At 35.2% G+C, this 16,567-nt stretch overlaps 1 protein-coding gene across 11 annotated transcripts in view; it reads right to left on the minus strand.

The window, feature by feature from the left end:
• Positions 1-850: 850 nt before the first annotated feature.
• The window catches only part of Pan3 (poly(A) specific ribonuclease subunit PAN3), a 134,385-nt gene continuing 118,668 nt past the window's right edge, over positions 851-16,567 (minus strand). For 4 of the 11 annotated variants that reach the window (XM_076872579.1, XM_076872578.1, XM_076872574.1 and 1 more), the window contains 4 exons: positions 13,396-13,525; positions 12,915-12,979; positions 6,157-6,295; positions 851-3,796 (listed from right to left, as the gene is read on the minus strand). In XM_076872579.1, the coding sequence (XP_076728694.1) occupies positions 3,656-3,796; positions 6,157-6,295; positions 12,915-12,979; positions 13,396-13,525 (475 nt within the window). In that variant the 3' untranslated portion in view covers positions 851-3,655. Of the gene's footprint in view, positions 6,296-11,262; positions 11,931-12,914; positions 12,980-13,395; positions 13,526-16,567 lie in introns of those variants that run through there. The other 7 variants (XM_076872573.1, XM_076872577.1, XM_076872575.1 and 4 more) reach the window with 4 other exon arrangements.

A 16,567-nucleotide genomic window follows, 5' to 3' on the forward strand; every position in this document is an offset into this window, starting at 1 on the left:
TTCTAATACTGTTCTATTCCTCAAGCCCCTTATTGACTTCTATCCTGCACAGTATTTCTTTCAACTTTTCCCTCCGAATGCAGAAAAAACATGCATGTGCATGTGCACACACACATACACACACACATCCAGGCTCAACAAATGTCAACATTTTGCCATTGTTTCCTATTCTTTTATTCTGGATAATGTTTCTGGAGAAACTGGGGGAAGGGGTGCTTCTCATCTATATGGCAAATTTTTTTTTTTAACTTTTTTTTAAGTTGTTGTTGGGACACATGCCTTTATTTTATTTATTTTTATGTAGTGCTGAGGAACAAACCCAGTGCCTTACACATGCTAGGCAAGTGCTTTACTGCTGAGCCACAATCCCGGCCCCACATATGGCAAATTAAGTAGACAGAGACTGGCTAGCTACAGGGCTGTGGTGCTGCTCAGTGGTAAAGCGCTTGCCTAGCATGTGTGAAGCCCTGGGTTCCATCCCTAGCGACCCCCCCTCGCCCCTCCTCCAGAGTGGCTATACATCATTCACTATTCCTTAACATAGGAATTCTCTTTCAATCATCCTATGAGTCTTGTATTGTATGAAAATGCTTGGATGTAAGTATTCATTTTGTAATTACCAAGTCCTCAAATTGTAGTCTTAGTTCCTAGAACAGATCCAAGGACACAACAGATAGGCATTTAACAAATAACTAATAAATCAATTAATTAATTAATGTTACCATTTCACTCAAAGACAAAAATTCTTCCAAAATACATTAAGTAATATACAGCCTTTTAAAAACCCAATCATAAGACAATTGTCACTTTGTTATATGAACTGGTACCCCATCCCTCAAAAAAGGACAAATTTATCTCTGTAATTCTTTATTAAAAATACTGCTGTACACATAGAGACTGAAAACAGGATTAAAGATGAATAACACATATTGGGATCATGACATTAGAACTTAACATACTGGTGCTTTTTAGGGGAAGTTGTTGACGTCCAGATCACAGAACCATGGTCAAAAGCAAAACAAGGGTACCCTCAAAAATATTTACAATGAAGTAAATATGCTAACAGAATTTAAAATAGGTACAAAAAACTAAAATGACCAATGTTACATGATTTCAAGGGTTGTCCTTTCTGTGCTTTTATCTGTCATAACGGGAAGGTATAAGAAGTTTACATCCTTAATTTGACTATCCTCAGATATTAAAATCTTCCTATGGATTAAAGATTAACTTTTAGACAACCTCTTAAATGGAATTACACTATGGAATAGAGGGCTCCCCTAAAAAGCACCTAAGCAGAACTGAGAGTTCTTTTGAAAACCATTCCCAATAAAAACTAAATGAAAAATAAATATAAAACAAAGCTAAAAAAATATGCATTACCTGACACCAACTGTTCTCTGGCTGACAATATTTACTCATGGAAACATATCAGCTGTCTACCTTTTATATTCAAACCAAGTCCTGAGGTTAGGGGCTGAAGCAAACTAGCATTTATGATGCAGACATTCTTGGGTTTGTGATGTGAACTTGCCTTGCAGAGGGAAGTTTGCTGGTCTATACAGAATGAGAGATTCAAGCCCTATTATACCCCTGCCATTCCTTAGCTTTCACAAAACATTGGTCCACAAATTAAAATTTTCAAAAGTTCCCAGACCCCCAAAATAAAATAGATGATCCCCTTTCATTTTCAAAGAAAACAATATTGGAAAAAATCTCCAGCCCGCTTATAAATTAAGCATTTCATATTTCTTCTAGAATACAAGTAGTTCTTTTTTGTACAAAAGAATTACAATATGATTTGTCAAAAAACATATAAAAAGACAGCTGCTCTTTCTCAAATACATGAGCTAATAATAAAAGACTTTTGCATGTTAATGTCTCCAAGTTCTTGTTCCTTTTACATAAAAAAGAACATTATGGTGGCAAATGTTAATTATCTTTGAATATTGAACATTATGTTCTTTTAAAATCCATCCAGATCAAATGCAATAATTGATTTTCTTGTTAACTCAACAACTGATGCTACCAATCGTGGACTCAAACACTTGTTAAAATGTGTAAAGCGTGTCTCTGGTCTTCAAAGCTTTCAGGTGAAGAGAGGTGCTTTTTCTTGATGCAAATCTCAAGGCAGAGAAAAATCATTTTAAAGCTTATAAAAAGTGGACAGAGAAATATTAAAAACTTCTCTGAAATATACAAATGTGTACTATTATTAAAATTGAAGACAGTAACATCAGTTGCAAGTGCTTGGGAGTCTGTCCTGACCTTCTGAGTTTCCACATTTTCTTCATAGTTGAATGGTGAGCACCCAGTGCTAGTAAAACATTCAGTGCTGGGAAAGGAGATAGAGTCTTCATTACTGTTTTTTATGAAAGAAAATTCCTATGTATTTGGCAGTCTTCAGTATCAAAGTATAGGTATTTCATTAACTAGAAATTTCATGAATACCCAAGTTTGGCGACAATTGCTTGTCCAAAGAGTAAGAAAATTATGAGGAGGAAAATTCCAAACTTTTGAGATGGACTTATTCAGGAAGATTCCGCAGAGTGAGTTATTATCAAAAGTACTATTACTTTGGGCTAAGCAGTGACTGCAAAGGCACAGCAGATCGTTATCCCTCCAAATTCAGGCTGTAAAATCTCAGAAAGCTCTTGATGCCAGACCACTGCTGTGTTCATCTTCTGAACAGTGTCTCTGTGTCTGTATCCAGTGTAAAGTACCATTATAAAGCTGTGGTTCAAAGAACAGAACTTTATACAAGAAGAAGAAAAATAAAAATAAAAAAAAAAAAAAAAGGAAACTGGAAATAACCTAAAGTAATATACTCCTGAACTTTAGGCCTTTAACACAATTTCTTCATTTTTTTTTTCTATTATAAAATTGTATAAATGTAAAACTGCCTAGCAGGCAAATGCCTTTTTAAAAAAAGGCTCTGGGTGAATTTGGAGCAAAGAGCTAAACATGCTCCTTCAGTTACTGTTTATCTGATCCTTCTTCATAAGGATTTAAATCAACTAGTAGGGGAATTTATATCCAACAATTCACTGATATCTCTCTTTGTGTATTCTTAAAAACAAAACAAAAATCTCAATTTGAACTAACAGTGGGTGGCATATAGAGCTTGCATAAATATTCTTGTAAGAATTATGCACTATACTGCACTTGTATGAAATGATTTACCTGGTCCATTATGTCATTCAGGGTAACCCATCCCCAAAAGAACAAATTCTGCAACCCTCAATGGCAAAAATGCTGCCCAGAATGGTTTCCCAAAAATGTCCTTGCAAATAGTTTCCCTTAATAAGTATACAATGTGGCAAAAGTTCAAAGATCAGAAAGAAGTCTTTAAAAAATTAAAATTAGTGCATACAACAAGTGGAAAAAACAAAAGCAGGAGCATCATTCACCTGATGGTGCTCCTTGATCTGAAATAAATTCTTCACAGACAGAGCCTCCAATGGCAGCCAGAGCTCTTGAATAAGTGAAACATTCTTCCTTTCAAGTAACAGTGCACCTGACTCAAGTGCAAGCAGCTTTACTCATCTCCTATTTGTTTCCCCAATGTGAAAGGAGATGATGAAAACAGTTCAGCTGTAGTGCAATTTGCTACTGGTTAAGTTCCTCAGCCATGTCCTGCGTGTGTTTTTAGCAAATACTACAACTGACCATTTGCAGCTGCAATCAGTTCTTGAAAAGTATTTTCAAAGCAGCGCTTTAAGTCACTGTAAGTCACCACAAGTACACTCTTCTCATCTCTGGAAATCAGGCTTATTTTTTCTGGCACACCAGCATCTAGCTGAAACAGACACATAAAATAAGAAGTTCATACCATGTGGAAGAGAATATACTTTATTTAGGACATTTCCAACAGTGATTAAAACTTGCTACATTCCCTTTCAGATATCTATAAATACTTTTTCACTAGTCTTTATGGACCCAATTTTTAACTCAGATAATCTGTTTTTCAAATACTCTCTTTAGTCCCTTCTGCTTAAATATTTGTTTGCATTAGCATATGATTACACACTATTGATTTACAAGTTATAACAATTTACTATTATCTCCAAATCAAAAGTGCCTTCCTATCTGGGCATTCTTAATTAACTCCTGTTATTAAACTTTTTATACATTTACTTTTGATATTTCCTCTCATGTAAATGTTAGCTACTCACTTTATCTGTTGGGATTTGGCAGTAACTTTTATGAGATTTTTACAAAACATAAATATCAATCCTTAGTCCATCATATAACTTGCTTTGTTATGATTTTCACTTTCCTTGATAGTTTTCAATGTACATTTCTTCTTTTATTATTTCATTAACTGATTCATTAAAATATATTTAAAATCCATTTAAGGTTCAAACTTTCAAAACAATTCACTCATTAATTTGTGTCATTTCCACCAAAATAAGCTTATGTAAAATCTTAATTTTAAAATAATCAACATGACCATCCTTCCTTTTTAATTTATTACACTCTTCAAAGTCAGAAAATTCAAAGTCACTTCAGATTTGGAATAAATTTATTTAATATCAGCTATTTAAAAAAAATTTTTTTAGTTGTAGTTGGACACAATACCTTTATTTTATTTATTTACTTATTTTATGTGGTGCTGAAGATTGAACCTAGTGCCTCACATGCTCGAGGCAAGCACTCCACCACTAAGCCACAACCCCAGCCCCAATACTAGCTATTTTTATGATATAAAATAAAATTTCTTCAAATGTTCCATTTTTCTGATATTCATTACGTAGTCTTTCTTTATCATAACTGTCTATGGCTTATTCCACCTGTTCCAGCTTTCTGTTAATATTAGTTCTATGCATTTCTAATTACTGGTGCTTTGATAAATTATATTCCACACATTGCTCTGAAGAATATATTTTGCCTTTAGGAAAAATAAAAGAAAAATAAATATGTAAATTATAATGGGTTAATTTAATGGTATATATAGTTTTGTGCTGCTGAAAATACTCTAGAAAGTTTTAAAGAAATTTCAAACAAGGCAAAGCCTAACATTTTCCCCAAAGGGTTATTACTGCATTGTGCATTAACAGCTCAAAAATACATACTCTATGTAGGTATTTTCTCCTCTGGTACTTAAAAAGGCCAAGGATCTGTAAATATTTTCTGTAAAGGGCTATATAGTAAATGTTTAGGTTTTGGGGAACACGTATAAGTCTCCGTCACATACTTTTTTTCTTTTTTTTTTTCCCTCCAGCTTTTTAAAAATATGAAACTATTTTGGCTTATAGGGATATAAACGGATAGCTGTGAAATAGATTTGCCTGCTGGCCATAGTTTGCCAATCCCTGGTTTACACATAAACCTACACAAAGACTAGAATTTACTTCTACAGATCAGTTCTAGACTTTGCACTTCCACATAATCCATTTTTTTTTTAAAAAATAGTGTTCCTCCTTTCCTTTGTAAATTGTTTCTCTTAGCACTTTCAAACTCCTTTTTTTTTTGGCGGGGGGGGGGGGGATTACTAGGGATTAAACTCAGGGGCACTTCATTCACCACTGAGCTACCCCAGCCCTTTCCTTTTTTATTTTGAGGAAGAGTCTGGCCTTGAACTTGTGATCCACTTGCGATCCTTCTGCTTCACCCTCCTGAGTCACTGGGATTATAGGTGTACATCACGAGGCCCGGCTCCTAGCACTTTCAAAAACATACAGCTCACATCTCACAAAAGTTTATGACATATCTCTATTTAATTCATCTAATCACCAAATTCACTTATACCACTTTTGCACATTTATTATTATAATACTGTAGTTGACAATATAGGAACTAATAACAATACCATTCACAATGACTAGATTCAATTTTTTAAAAAACATTACAAAATAATTTTTCTGTTTTCCCATTCATTGTTTTATTTGGTACCACAAAATTACATGTAATAAAATGTAGTACAAGAGGGGCAAAACAGTCATTTTTAACCACTACAAAAGACCCATAATAAAAAATTCCGAAATTTGTCTTACAAGGTGTTAGACAATCTTCCTATGCTAGAAAATCACAAAAAAATATCTTATAGAGTACAGGAGGAGTATATACTGATTTCTTAAGTCTCCTAATATTTGTATAAGATGCATCTCTATAAATTACAGGTAGCATTGTGATCTTCAAAATCCAGATACGAATTACCTTGTTAAGACAAGAAATGATATGACTGAGGTCAATCCAGGGAGCACCTGCTTCTGTCACCTGATGAAAAAGATGATCCCTAAAGAGTTTCAACAGATAACGGTCTCCAGTCTCTGACCAAGTAGGATCCTTCTGAAACCTGGGGGAAGTTAATATTTCACCTCAGTAACTCATGCTGTATGCCACATGGCCACCTGTTCATTTCTCAGACTCAAAACTAGTTTAATTTTTTTCCCTAATGAAAAAAGAGATTTTATGCAGTGTTTTTGTTTGTTTGTTTTTTAAATCCATTAAACACCGAAGTACATAAATTTCAATTCTCGGGGGGCAATAACCATCTATGAATTATTGTACCTCTTACTTCAGTCCTTACAATTAGATAAAATGGAGAACAAAGAAAGAAAACTTTAGACAGCTTTAGACTAAAGTTCTAAGAGAATATTCTTTTTTCCTTCCTTCCCAAGTCAGAGATGGTCAGCTAAGTTTTCCACTTCATTAATGAGCACAATACAGAAAAATGTTCAGAAACAAAACAAAACAAAGGTAGAGTCTGGTTTCCTACCATTTTACCTAAAGGAAAGTTGCAAAGAACTAGAGAACCAGACGACCACTGTTACTTTTCAGTGATCTTAGGAACTGACAGTCTAGTGGGGAAACAGATGTTATTCAAATAATCAAAGAAAGTGTAAATTACATATTGTAAACTACATATTTATACAAAGCTATTATAAGAAAGGGATAGGATATAGAATGGAAACATGGATTCCTCTGGGAGGAAGGTTTTCCAGAGGAAGTAGTGGCTGCTTTTCCAGAGGAAGAATGCCCCCTTTATTTAGAGAGATGGATACTTGTAAAGGACAACATGAAACACGGAGAAAACTTAAGAAAGGTGTTTCTAAATGCAGTTATTTTTCTTTTTAAGGAGAAAAGAAAAAATGTGAAGATAGAATATAAAGGGAGGGAAGGCAAGAAGATAAGGGCAAGGAGGAGCCAGAAAGAAGACAAGGTCAAAAAGAGAAGAGGGAGGAAAGAAAAAACCTAAAGAGAGAGAGAGAGAGAGAGAGAGAGAGAGAGAGAGAGAGTGTGTGTGTGTGTGTGTGTGTGACCTGAAGCAAGAAGGAGAAATAAATAGATAAGGACCACAGTATGCACCCTTGATTTACATTTAAAAACTGGGACATGGCAGACGGTATAGCTCAGTAGTACAATGCTCGGCTAAGCATGCAGGAGACTTAATCCCCAGTACCATCAAGTCACTCTGGAGAGCTCCGATTAAAATGCAGATTAAGCATATACATTTATCTTTGCTCCCTTTCAAAGTGTCACCAAATCAACAGTAAAATATCTTTAAAAGGATGATAAACACAGGGATCAGAAGTAACAAAGTAGATAAGAGATGTTCATAAAATTTTGGAAAGTGCAAATCAGATGGGTTAAATGTTACGACTTAGCTGATTGAACAAAAAGGAACTCTAATCTAGGGTTGCAGTCAGGGGGAAATCCACAAAAAGATGCCAATGAGTAAGGCTCAAGAACTGACAGGGCCGGGCTGGGGTTGTGGCTCAGTGGTAGAATGCTCATCTAGCATGCTTGAGGCACTGAGTTCGATCTTCAGTACCACATAAATGTGAAATAAAGATATTGTGTCCACTTAAAACTAAAAAATAAATATTAAAAAAAGAACTGATAGGGCCTATGACAGGTGGAGATATGGGTTGAAGTCAGCAGAATTAAGGAAAGATTCTATTAACAGCAAATAGATTACTCATCTCAGCCCTGCTCCTAGCTCTGCCTTGAAGAAATATAGATGTTTACTTCGTAGAAGGAATGAAGCAGAAAAGCTCCAGCTCCAAGGATGCCAGCAAAACAGTAGCTGAGGAGGTGAAGAGTGGGGGATAATACATTATTCAACAAGCACCCCCCACCCTGGTTTCCAAACCATGGCTGTCAGGCGTATACTCGAACAGGTTAGGACATTCTTTCAGTAGGTTAGGACATTCTTTCCAAGGGATGCCAAAATTAGCCGAGAAAGAAGATATTTGAGAGTACACTAAAAAGGAACAAAAACCAAGCTTAATAGTATATATCCTTATCTAAAGAAAAGCTCAATGTTCTATAATTCCTACAGAGCTTTTTAGGACCTCATTTTTAATAGTAATGGGTAGCCAAGTGTACAAAACCCTTTGAAGAGAAAATAAAATTAAAGCAAGCCCTTATTTCCTGAGATATTACAGGGAACAGAACAAATCCCACTCTATTCCCTGAAAAAAAAAAAAAAAACCAACCACCACCAAAAATTCTGTCAGTGTCATTGACAAAAATGATATAAAACACTCAAAGAACAGAAAAGTTTTGGGAAATTAAAAATATGACAGCAGAAATTTAAAAATTCAAAAGGATCAGAACAAACTTGAAGTTTAATTTTAAAATTTAGAGAGAATGAAACTTGAAACAATGCCCAGAAATTATAATTTTTAAAAATACGAAAAATATTAGAAAACCTCAAAAATCTAACATCTGAGCAATAGGAGTTACTATAAAGGGAAAGAAAGAGTTACTAAAGAAGTAGTGAAGGGGCTGGGGTTGTGGCTCAGTGGTACAGCACTTGCTTAGCACATGTGAGGCCCTGGGTTTGATCCTCAGCACCACATAAAAATAGATAACTAAAGGTGTTGTTGTGTCCAACTACAACTAAAAAATAAATATTTAAAAAGAATTAAATAAAAAAAGAAGTAGTAAAGATCCAAGATTAAAAGGACCCACTTGTTTTTTGAATCTAAAACACACATCAAGGAACATCACTGTGAATTTCTGAACATAAGTGGCAAAGCCCTAAAAGCTTGGAAGAAAGGGAAGGATTTGGAGAGAAAATGGCTTTAAATTTGTCTGGCAGTTAAAAGACAATGGAACAATGTTTCATACTCTGAACAAAACTATCATTACTCTTAGTTAACAAAATCAATAAGCAGGAATTAAAGTGTAGAAATCATAAAGGAGGAAATGTAACTATCATTATTTGTAGATGGTAAGACCATAAACTGGGAAACTCAAAAATCTATTAAAAATTTATCCAAACAAGGTATCAGGTGTACAAAATTACAGAATTCAATTAATTTATATGAACAACTAGTGGTAAGAAGACAGAATAGGGGAGGGGCAGACATAAAATACCTAAGAATAAAATTCAATATGCTAGAACTACATAATGAACCCATACACTACTGAAGAATAGAAAAGTAGACATCAATGAATAAAATGACATACCACGATTTTCAAGACAACTAATATTTAAAACTACAAATGTACCTTAAGTTTACTGATACTCATAATAGTCATCTTCCCTATATAAATACCATCAGATTTATTCTTTTGAAGACATTAAATGAACTGATTAACAGTTTTCGGAAAACAATGAAAAAACACATAGTGAATGGAGATGGAGAAGAACTAACACTACTAGATTTGGTGGTGGTGGTGGGAGGGCTTAACTAGGGATTGAAACCACGGGTGCTTTACCACTGAGTTACATCCCCAATACCCCCCCCCTTTTTAAAATTTTTAATTCTGAGACAGGGTCTAAGTTGCTGAGGCTGGCCTCGAACTTGCAACCCTCCTGCCTCAAATTCCTAAGTTGATACTTGGGGTTGAGTTCAGGCCCTTGGGAGGGGCAGACATAAAATACCTACATGCCTGTATCCAGCAAAGCTACTAGATTAAAATTCCTTCCATTAAAAGAATGTGTAGGAGGCGCTGTATCATACTATGGGCAAAAAACAATTTAAAAAATGCTTTTTACCTACTAGGTAGTTGTCTGGAGGGAAAAAAGCCTGGATTCATACCTTACACCCTACATAATTTCTAAATATACAAAAAATTAATATGAATGAATGAAACCACAAGCCACAAACATTCTCGAAGAAAGCATGAAGTAATTCTTTCATATAAGGCTCAAAATCCAGAGGCACAGAAGTTAGATCATTAGACTACATATGTAAATATCTGCATGGGGGCGAAATGAGCAAAGTCAAAAGAAAAATGACAGCATTAAAAGAAAAAAATCACAAAGACTAAATCTCTCTCTTATCTATATCAATTAAGAAGACAGGCAATCCAGCCAAAAATAAAAATGGGAAAGGATATGTACAGACAGAAAAGAAAAGAAACAGATTAAAAAAAAAGATACTCAAGTTAAGTCCCTTAAGAATAAATTCAAACTAAAACTTCACTGAAATCATTTTCTTATCCATCCGGTTGATCAAACTCCAAAACTTTGAAAAAGGTATTGTTGGTGAGGCACTCTCATAAATTATATAAACTTTTTCTGCAATAGCTCTGAAATTATAGTGATATATCCACTAATTAGCAATTACAATTGTGCCTACCATTATGCACACACAAAATTAAACAAAATTAAGCCACATAACTTAGTCCTTATAACACTGTTTACATTAGCAAAATACTAAAAACAACACAAATGTCCATCCACAGGGAACTGAAGAAATAAAAGTAATCCATAGAATGATCATTATTTGACAGAAAATGTGAGGAAGCATAGCTTAGTAGCTAAGAGCACAGGCCCTAAAACCACAGAGTCTAGATTCAAATCCTGAATCCTGGCTCATTTACTTAATAATTATGCGACCTTGGACAAGTTGCTTAATCCATCTGTGCATCATTTTCTGTTAAATCAGAATAACAACAGTACCCCTGTCACAGAGTAAACATAAGAAGTAAATCAGGTCATGTTTGTATACTGTTTAGAATGGTGCTCGACATATACTCAACATAAACATCAAGACTTCCAAAATAAATTTTTATAAAAAGTAATATATCAAGAATGCTGAGTATGGTTTGCAATTTTTATATTTAAAAAGAGGAAGCCAGGCATGGTGGTACATGCTTGTAATCCCACTTACATGCGAGGTTAAGGCAGGAAGATTCAAAGTTTAAGGCCAGTATGGGCAATTTAGTGAAACCCTGTCATAAAATAAAATAAAAAGGGCTGGAAATATAGTTCAGTGGTACAGTGTTGCCTAGCATGTGCAAGGGCCTGGGGTCAAACCCAAGTACCAAGGACAAAAAAAAAAAAAAAAAAAGGTGGGGGTAATGGTAGTGCTGGATAACATACAGTAGTATATGTAGCTCAGGAAGGGTATAGAAAAAAATCAAAACTAAGTATTAGTGGATGCAATTGGTGAGGTTAGGGATGTCAGTTTTGAAGAGAGATTTTGTATTTTTCACCATAAATCTTTTAATACTGGTGATATATAACCTAATAAAAATAAACTTTGAAAATTTTTCTTAGGACAACTGAGAATTTTATACTATCAATAAGATATGAAAACAGAACAAAGATATTTTTGGACTTTCAAGGACTCAAAAAACTTACCTTTCACTGGAAGCTACAGGAGAATGTCCTCCATTAAATCAAAAGAATAAAGCAAGGAAAAAAAGCAAGAAACAGGGTGTCCAACACAAAGGGAGAGATAAGGAGAACTCCCAGGACAAGAGTGAAGGGAAGCTCCAGGTCAAGTACGCATTTGGGCAGGGTATAAAGCACACCAGCCCAGATGGGAACAGGAGGGTGGGGACTCTCAGGGGAATTTCTCTAAAGGGGAGGGGAAAAAAAGGAACCGATAGGTTACCTATATTTGAAAGGTGTTTTGTAACTCTGGCAGAGTGTTTGCAACGAACTCGTGGTAAATACTTTTTCCTTTGCTTAGTTTTCTATATAAGACAATTATCAACTCCAGGAAAACATAAAAACAAACAAACTGCACAGAAGAAAGGAAATATAATTATGCTTTACTATGTAGTGCAGCTATGAAAAATATTTTTTACCTAGTCATAACAATGTCAACACCAAGTACAGATTTAACTCAAAATTATGGGTTAAGTGGCACAATGTAAGAGAGTGTGTTGTTGAGTGTTGAAGAAAGGTGATGAGCCATAAGCTGAATTTCAATACTTAAAAAAAACAGCAGTTTAGGCATATATTGTAAAGTACAGAAATAAATACCAGAAGACACAGCTAAAAGAGTTTTCAAAAAGTAGTTTAACATATAATGTCTTCTTCATTTAGGAAAATTTTAAGGGAAAATTGAGTTTTTAGACTTTGAAAAAAGGCAGTGGACTTGAATTTCATGGGTAGGAAAAAAATTCCACAGGCAACAATATCTAATCTAATACCTATAACTTCAAAATAGATGACAATCCTGAAATATAAATTACACTTTAGTCACAATAACTGCAATTCTGTTCTGTACTTGACAGTTATATAGTACAAACATCAACTCTTATTGAGTAACTTTAATTTACAAACAGGATAGAATTAGATAAATAGATTGAAATGGTAATGTCTTCCCAATGTTAATGTACTTTAATAGAAAATAAGAGGCATGCAATAATTAGAAATTTCTAGGAAGTCTCTGAATGGACCAAGGAAAACTGATTTGATCCAGCTTTTAAAAAGGAAACAGATATTTGTAAAATGTTCCCTCATGTGCAAACCACAATACAGATATTAACACTGTATTTCCTGTATGTGTTCATGCGTGTAAAATTTATAAAGTCAAACACACCTAGGCTGTGGCTTAAAAAAAAGGCATCGTAATGATTAACAGGTCACTTCACATGAGAAAAATTTCCCCCCCTTTTTTTTTTCAAATAAAAGCAATAAAAATAAGGTACACGCATTCTTGTTTCATAAAATAGTGCCCTTGATTGAAAATATATTGCAAAATACTGTAAATCCTTACTCCGGCCTCTCATTGATTGTTCCCAATTTTGCTAGAAGCCTAAACAGTCTTCCATTTTGAACTTCCTATAAAACATTTTAAAAAGAGAATGTTAATGTCCAGCTAATTCAACATAAAAACCAAAATTTACAAAGATTGATATCCTGCACTGATGCAATCATTAAGCAATACATTCTAACATCCCCACCAAACTTTTGGTTATACTTTTAAAACACCACAAGTCTATTATGCAGATGACCCATTTTTAGGGAGCGATAGAGTAACTCACATGAAAGACTTTTGTCACGTTATCACAAAAACATGAATGAAAAAGAAAACAATGCCCAGAGGATGTCAAAAATTGCTAAATATCCAGCATTTACAAAAATATTTGCAATCTTGGACGATTAGGCTCTATATTCAGTATAATAATTACTGTTTTATAACTACTTATACACACAGATCCAAGAATGTGTACAGTCTTTTTAACTATACTTTTTACCTTTGCAAGGTCTTCTTCAATGACATCATTTCTCATTTGAGCAGCATCCAATTGAGTATAAAATCGAGCACCAATCATGGGCATGATGTCATTTACACTTCGCATCCTATTTTGGTCAGTCAACAAATACCTAACCAGGATAAAGAGGAATCACTTGAATATCTAGCATGCAGTTAAAAAAATTAAAAACAAAACCCCAAAACAAAACCCAGCTGGACATGGTGGCCCATGCCTATAATCCCAGCAGCTCAGGCAGCTGAGGCAGGAGGAACAGAAGAGTTCAAAGCCAGCCTCAGCAAAAAGCGAGGCACTAAGCAACTCAGGGAGACACTGTCTCTAAATACAAAATAGGATTGGGATGTGGCTCAGTGGTCAAGTGCCCCTGAGTTCAATCCTCTCCCCACGCCCCCCCCCAAATAAAATAATAATACTAAATAAAAAACCGAACCCACAAATACATAGTTATTGCTTTTATCATCATCTAGTGCACTCAATCTGAAAACAAACTTTTCATGCAACTCAGGTTCACCTTTAAAGCTTAATTATTATTTCTCTTCTTGGAAAGCTTTTAAGAGCCAATGGGAAAAAAGAACATGTCTCTTTCTACATATTTTCACTACTGTAGAAGTAAGAAAGGAAAGTAGAGGAGGGTTCCACTTACCCATTTCAATTCTCAAACCCTTCTTCTTCTTTTTTTTTTAAATTAATTTTTATTGTTGGTTGTTCAAAACATTACATAGTTCTTGATATATCATATTTCACACTTTGATTCAAGTGGGACATGAACTCCCATTTTTACCCCGTATACAGATTGCAGAATCACATCAGTTGCATATCCATTGATTTACATATTGCCATACTAGTGTCTGTTGTATTCTGCTGCCTTTCCTATCCTCTACTATCCCCCCCCTCCCCTCCCCTCTTCTCTCTCTACCCCCTCTACTGTAATTCATTTCTCCCCCTTTCCCCTCACTTCCTCTTGTATGTAATTTTGTATACCCCTGAGGGTCTCCTTCCATTTACATGCAATTTCCCTTCTCTCTCCCTTTCCCTCCCACCTCTCATCCCTGTTTAATGTTAATCTTCTTCTCATGCTCTTTGTCCCTACTCTGTTCTTAGCTACTCTCCTTATATCAAAGAAGACATTTGGCATTTGTTTTTAAGGGATTGGCTGGCTTCACTTAGCATAATCTGCTCTAATGCCATCCATTTCCCTCCAAATTCTATGATTTTGTCATTTCTTAATGCAGAGTAATACTCCATTGTGTATAAATGCCACATTTTTTTTATCCATTCGTCTATTGAAGGGCATCTAGGTTGGTTCCACAGTCTTGCTATTGTGAATTGTGCTGCTATGAACATGGATGTAGCAGTGTCCCTATAGTGTGCTCTTTTTAGGTCTTTAGGGAATAGACCGAGTAGGGGAATAGCTGGATCAAATGGTGGTTCCATTCCGAGCTTTCCAAGAAATCTCCATACTGCTTTCCAAATTGGCCGCACCAATTTGCAGTCCCACCAGCAATGTACAAGAGTACCCTTTTCCCCACATCCTCGCCAGCACTTGTTGCTGTTTGACTTCCTAATGGCTGCCAATCTTACTGGAGTGAGATGGTATCTTAGGGTGGTTTTGATTTGCATTTCTCTGACTGCTAGAGATGGTGAGCATTTTTTCATATACTTGTTGATTGATTGTATGTCCTCCTCTGAGAAATTTCTGTTCAGGTCCTTGGCCCATTTGTTGATTGGGTTATTCGTTATCTCATTGTCTAATTTTTTTAGTTCTTTGTATATTCTGGATATTAGGGCTCTGTCTGAAGTGTGAGGAGTAAAGATTTGTTCCCAGGACGTAGGCTCCCTATTTACCTCTCTTATTGTTTCTTTTGCTGAGAAAAAACTTTTTAGTTTGAGTAAGTCCCATTTGTTGATTCTAGTTATTAACTGTTGTGCTATGGGTGTCCTATTGAGGAATTTGGAGCCCGACCCCACAGTATGTAGATCATAGCCAACTTTTTCTTCTATCAGACGCCATGTCTCTGATTTGATATCAAGTTCCTTGATCCACTTTGAGTTAACTTTTGTGCATGGCGAGAGAAAGGGATTCAGTTTCATTTTGTTGCATATGGATTTCCAGTTTTCCCAGCACCATTTGTTGAAGATGCTATCCTTCCTCCATTGCATGCTTTTAGCCCCTTTATCAAATATAAGATAGCTGTAATTTTGTGGATTGGTTTCGGTGTCCTCTATTCTGTACCATTGGTCCACCCGCCTGTTTTGGTACCAGTACCACGCTGTTTTTGTTACTATTGCTCTGTAGTATAGTTTGAAGTCTGGTATAGCTATACCGCCTGATTCACACTTCCTGCTTAGCATTGTTTTTGCTATTCTGGGTCTTTTATTTTTCCATATGAATTTCATGATTGCTTTCTCTATTTCTACAAGAAATGCCATTGGGATTTTGATTGGCATTGCATTAAACCTATAGAGAACGTTTGGTAATATCGCCATTTTGATGATGTTAGTTCTACCTATCCATGAACAGGGTATATTTTTCCATCTTCTAAGATCTTCTTCTATTTCTCTCTTTAGGGTTCTGTAGTTTTCATTGTATAAGTCTTTCACCTCTTTTGTTAGGTTGATTCCCAAGTATTTTATTTTTTTTGAGGATATTGTGAATGGGGTGGTTGTCCTCATTTCCATTTCAGAGGATTTGTCACTGATATACAGGAATGCCTTTGATTTATGCGTGTTGATTTTATATCCTGCCACTTTGCTGAATTCATTTATTAGCTCTAATAGTTTCTTTGTAGACCCTTTTGGGTCTGCTAGGTATAGAATCATGTCATCTGCAAATAGTGATAATTTGAGTTCTTCTTTTCCTATTTTTATGCCTTTAATTTCTTTCATCTGTCTAATTGCTCTGGCCAGTGATTCGAGAACTATGTTGAACAGAAATGGTGAGAGAGGGCATCCGTGTCTTGTTCCAGATTCAAACCCTTCTTTATAACAGTGCTAGATGAAAAGATAGTTACAAACTTTTTGAGAGGGGTGAAACACTGAATGTCTGTGGGGTTGGGAGCTTTTCCTGTTGCTCATCAAAGGTAATTTTTTGCTGTTGTTTTCAAGATAGAGATCTTGCTATGTTGCGCAAGCTAATATTGAATCATTGGGCTCA

Source organism: Callospermophilus lateralis, chromosome 12 (assembly GCF_048772815.1).
Source record: "Callospermophilus lateralis isolate mCalLat2 chromosome 12, mCalLat2.hap1, whole genome shotgun sequence".
Taxonomy (NCBI): Eukaryota; Metazoa; Chordata; class Mammalia; order Rodentia; family Sciuridae; genus Callospermophilus; species Callospermophilus lateralis.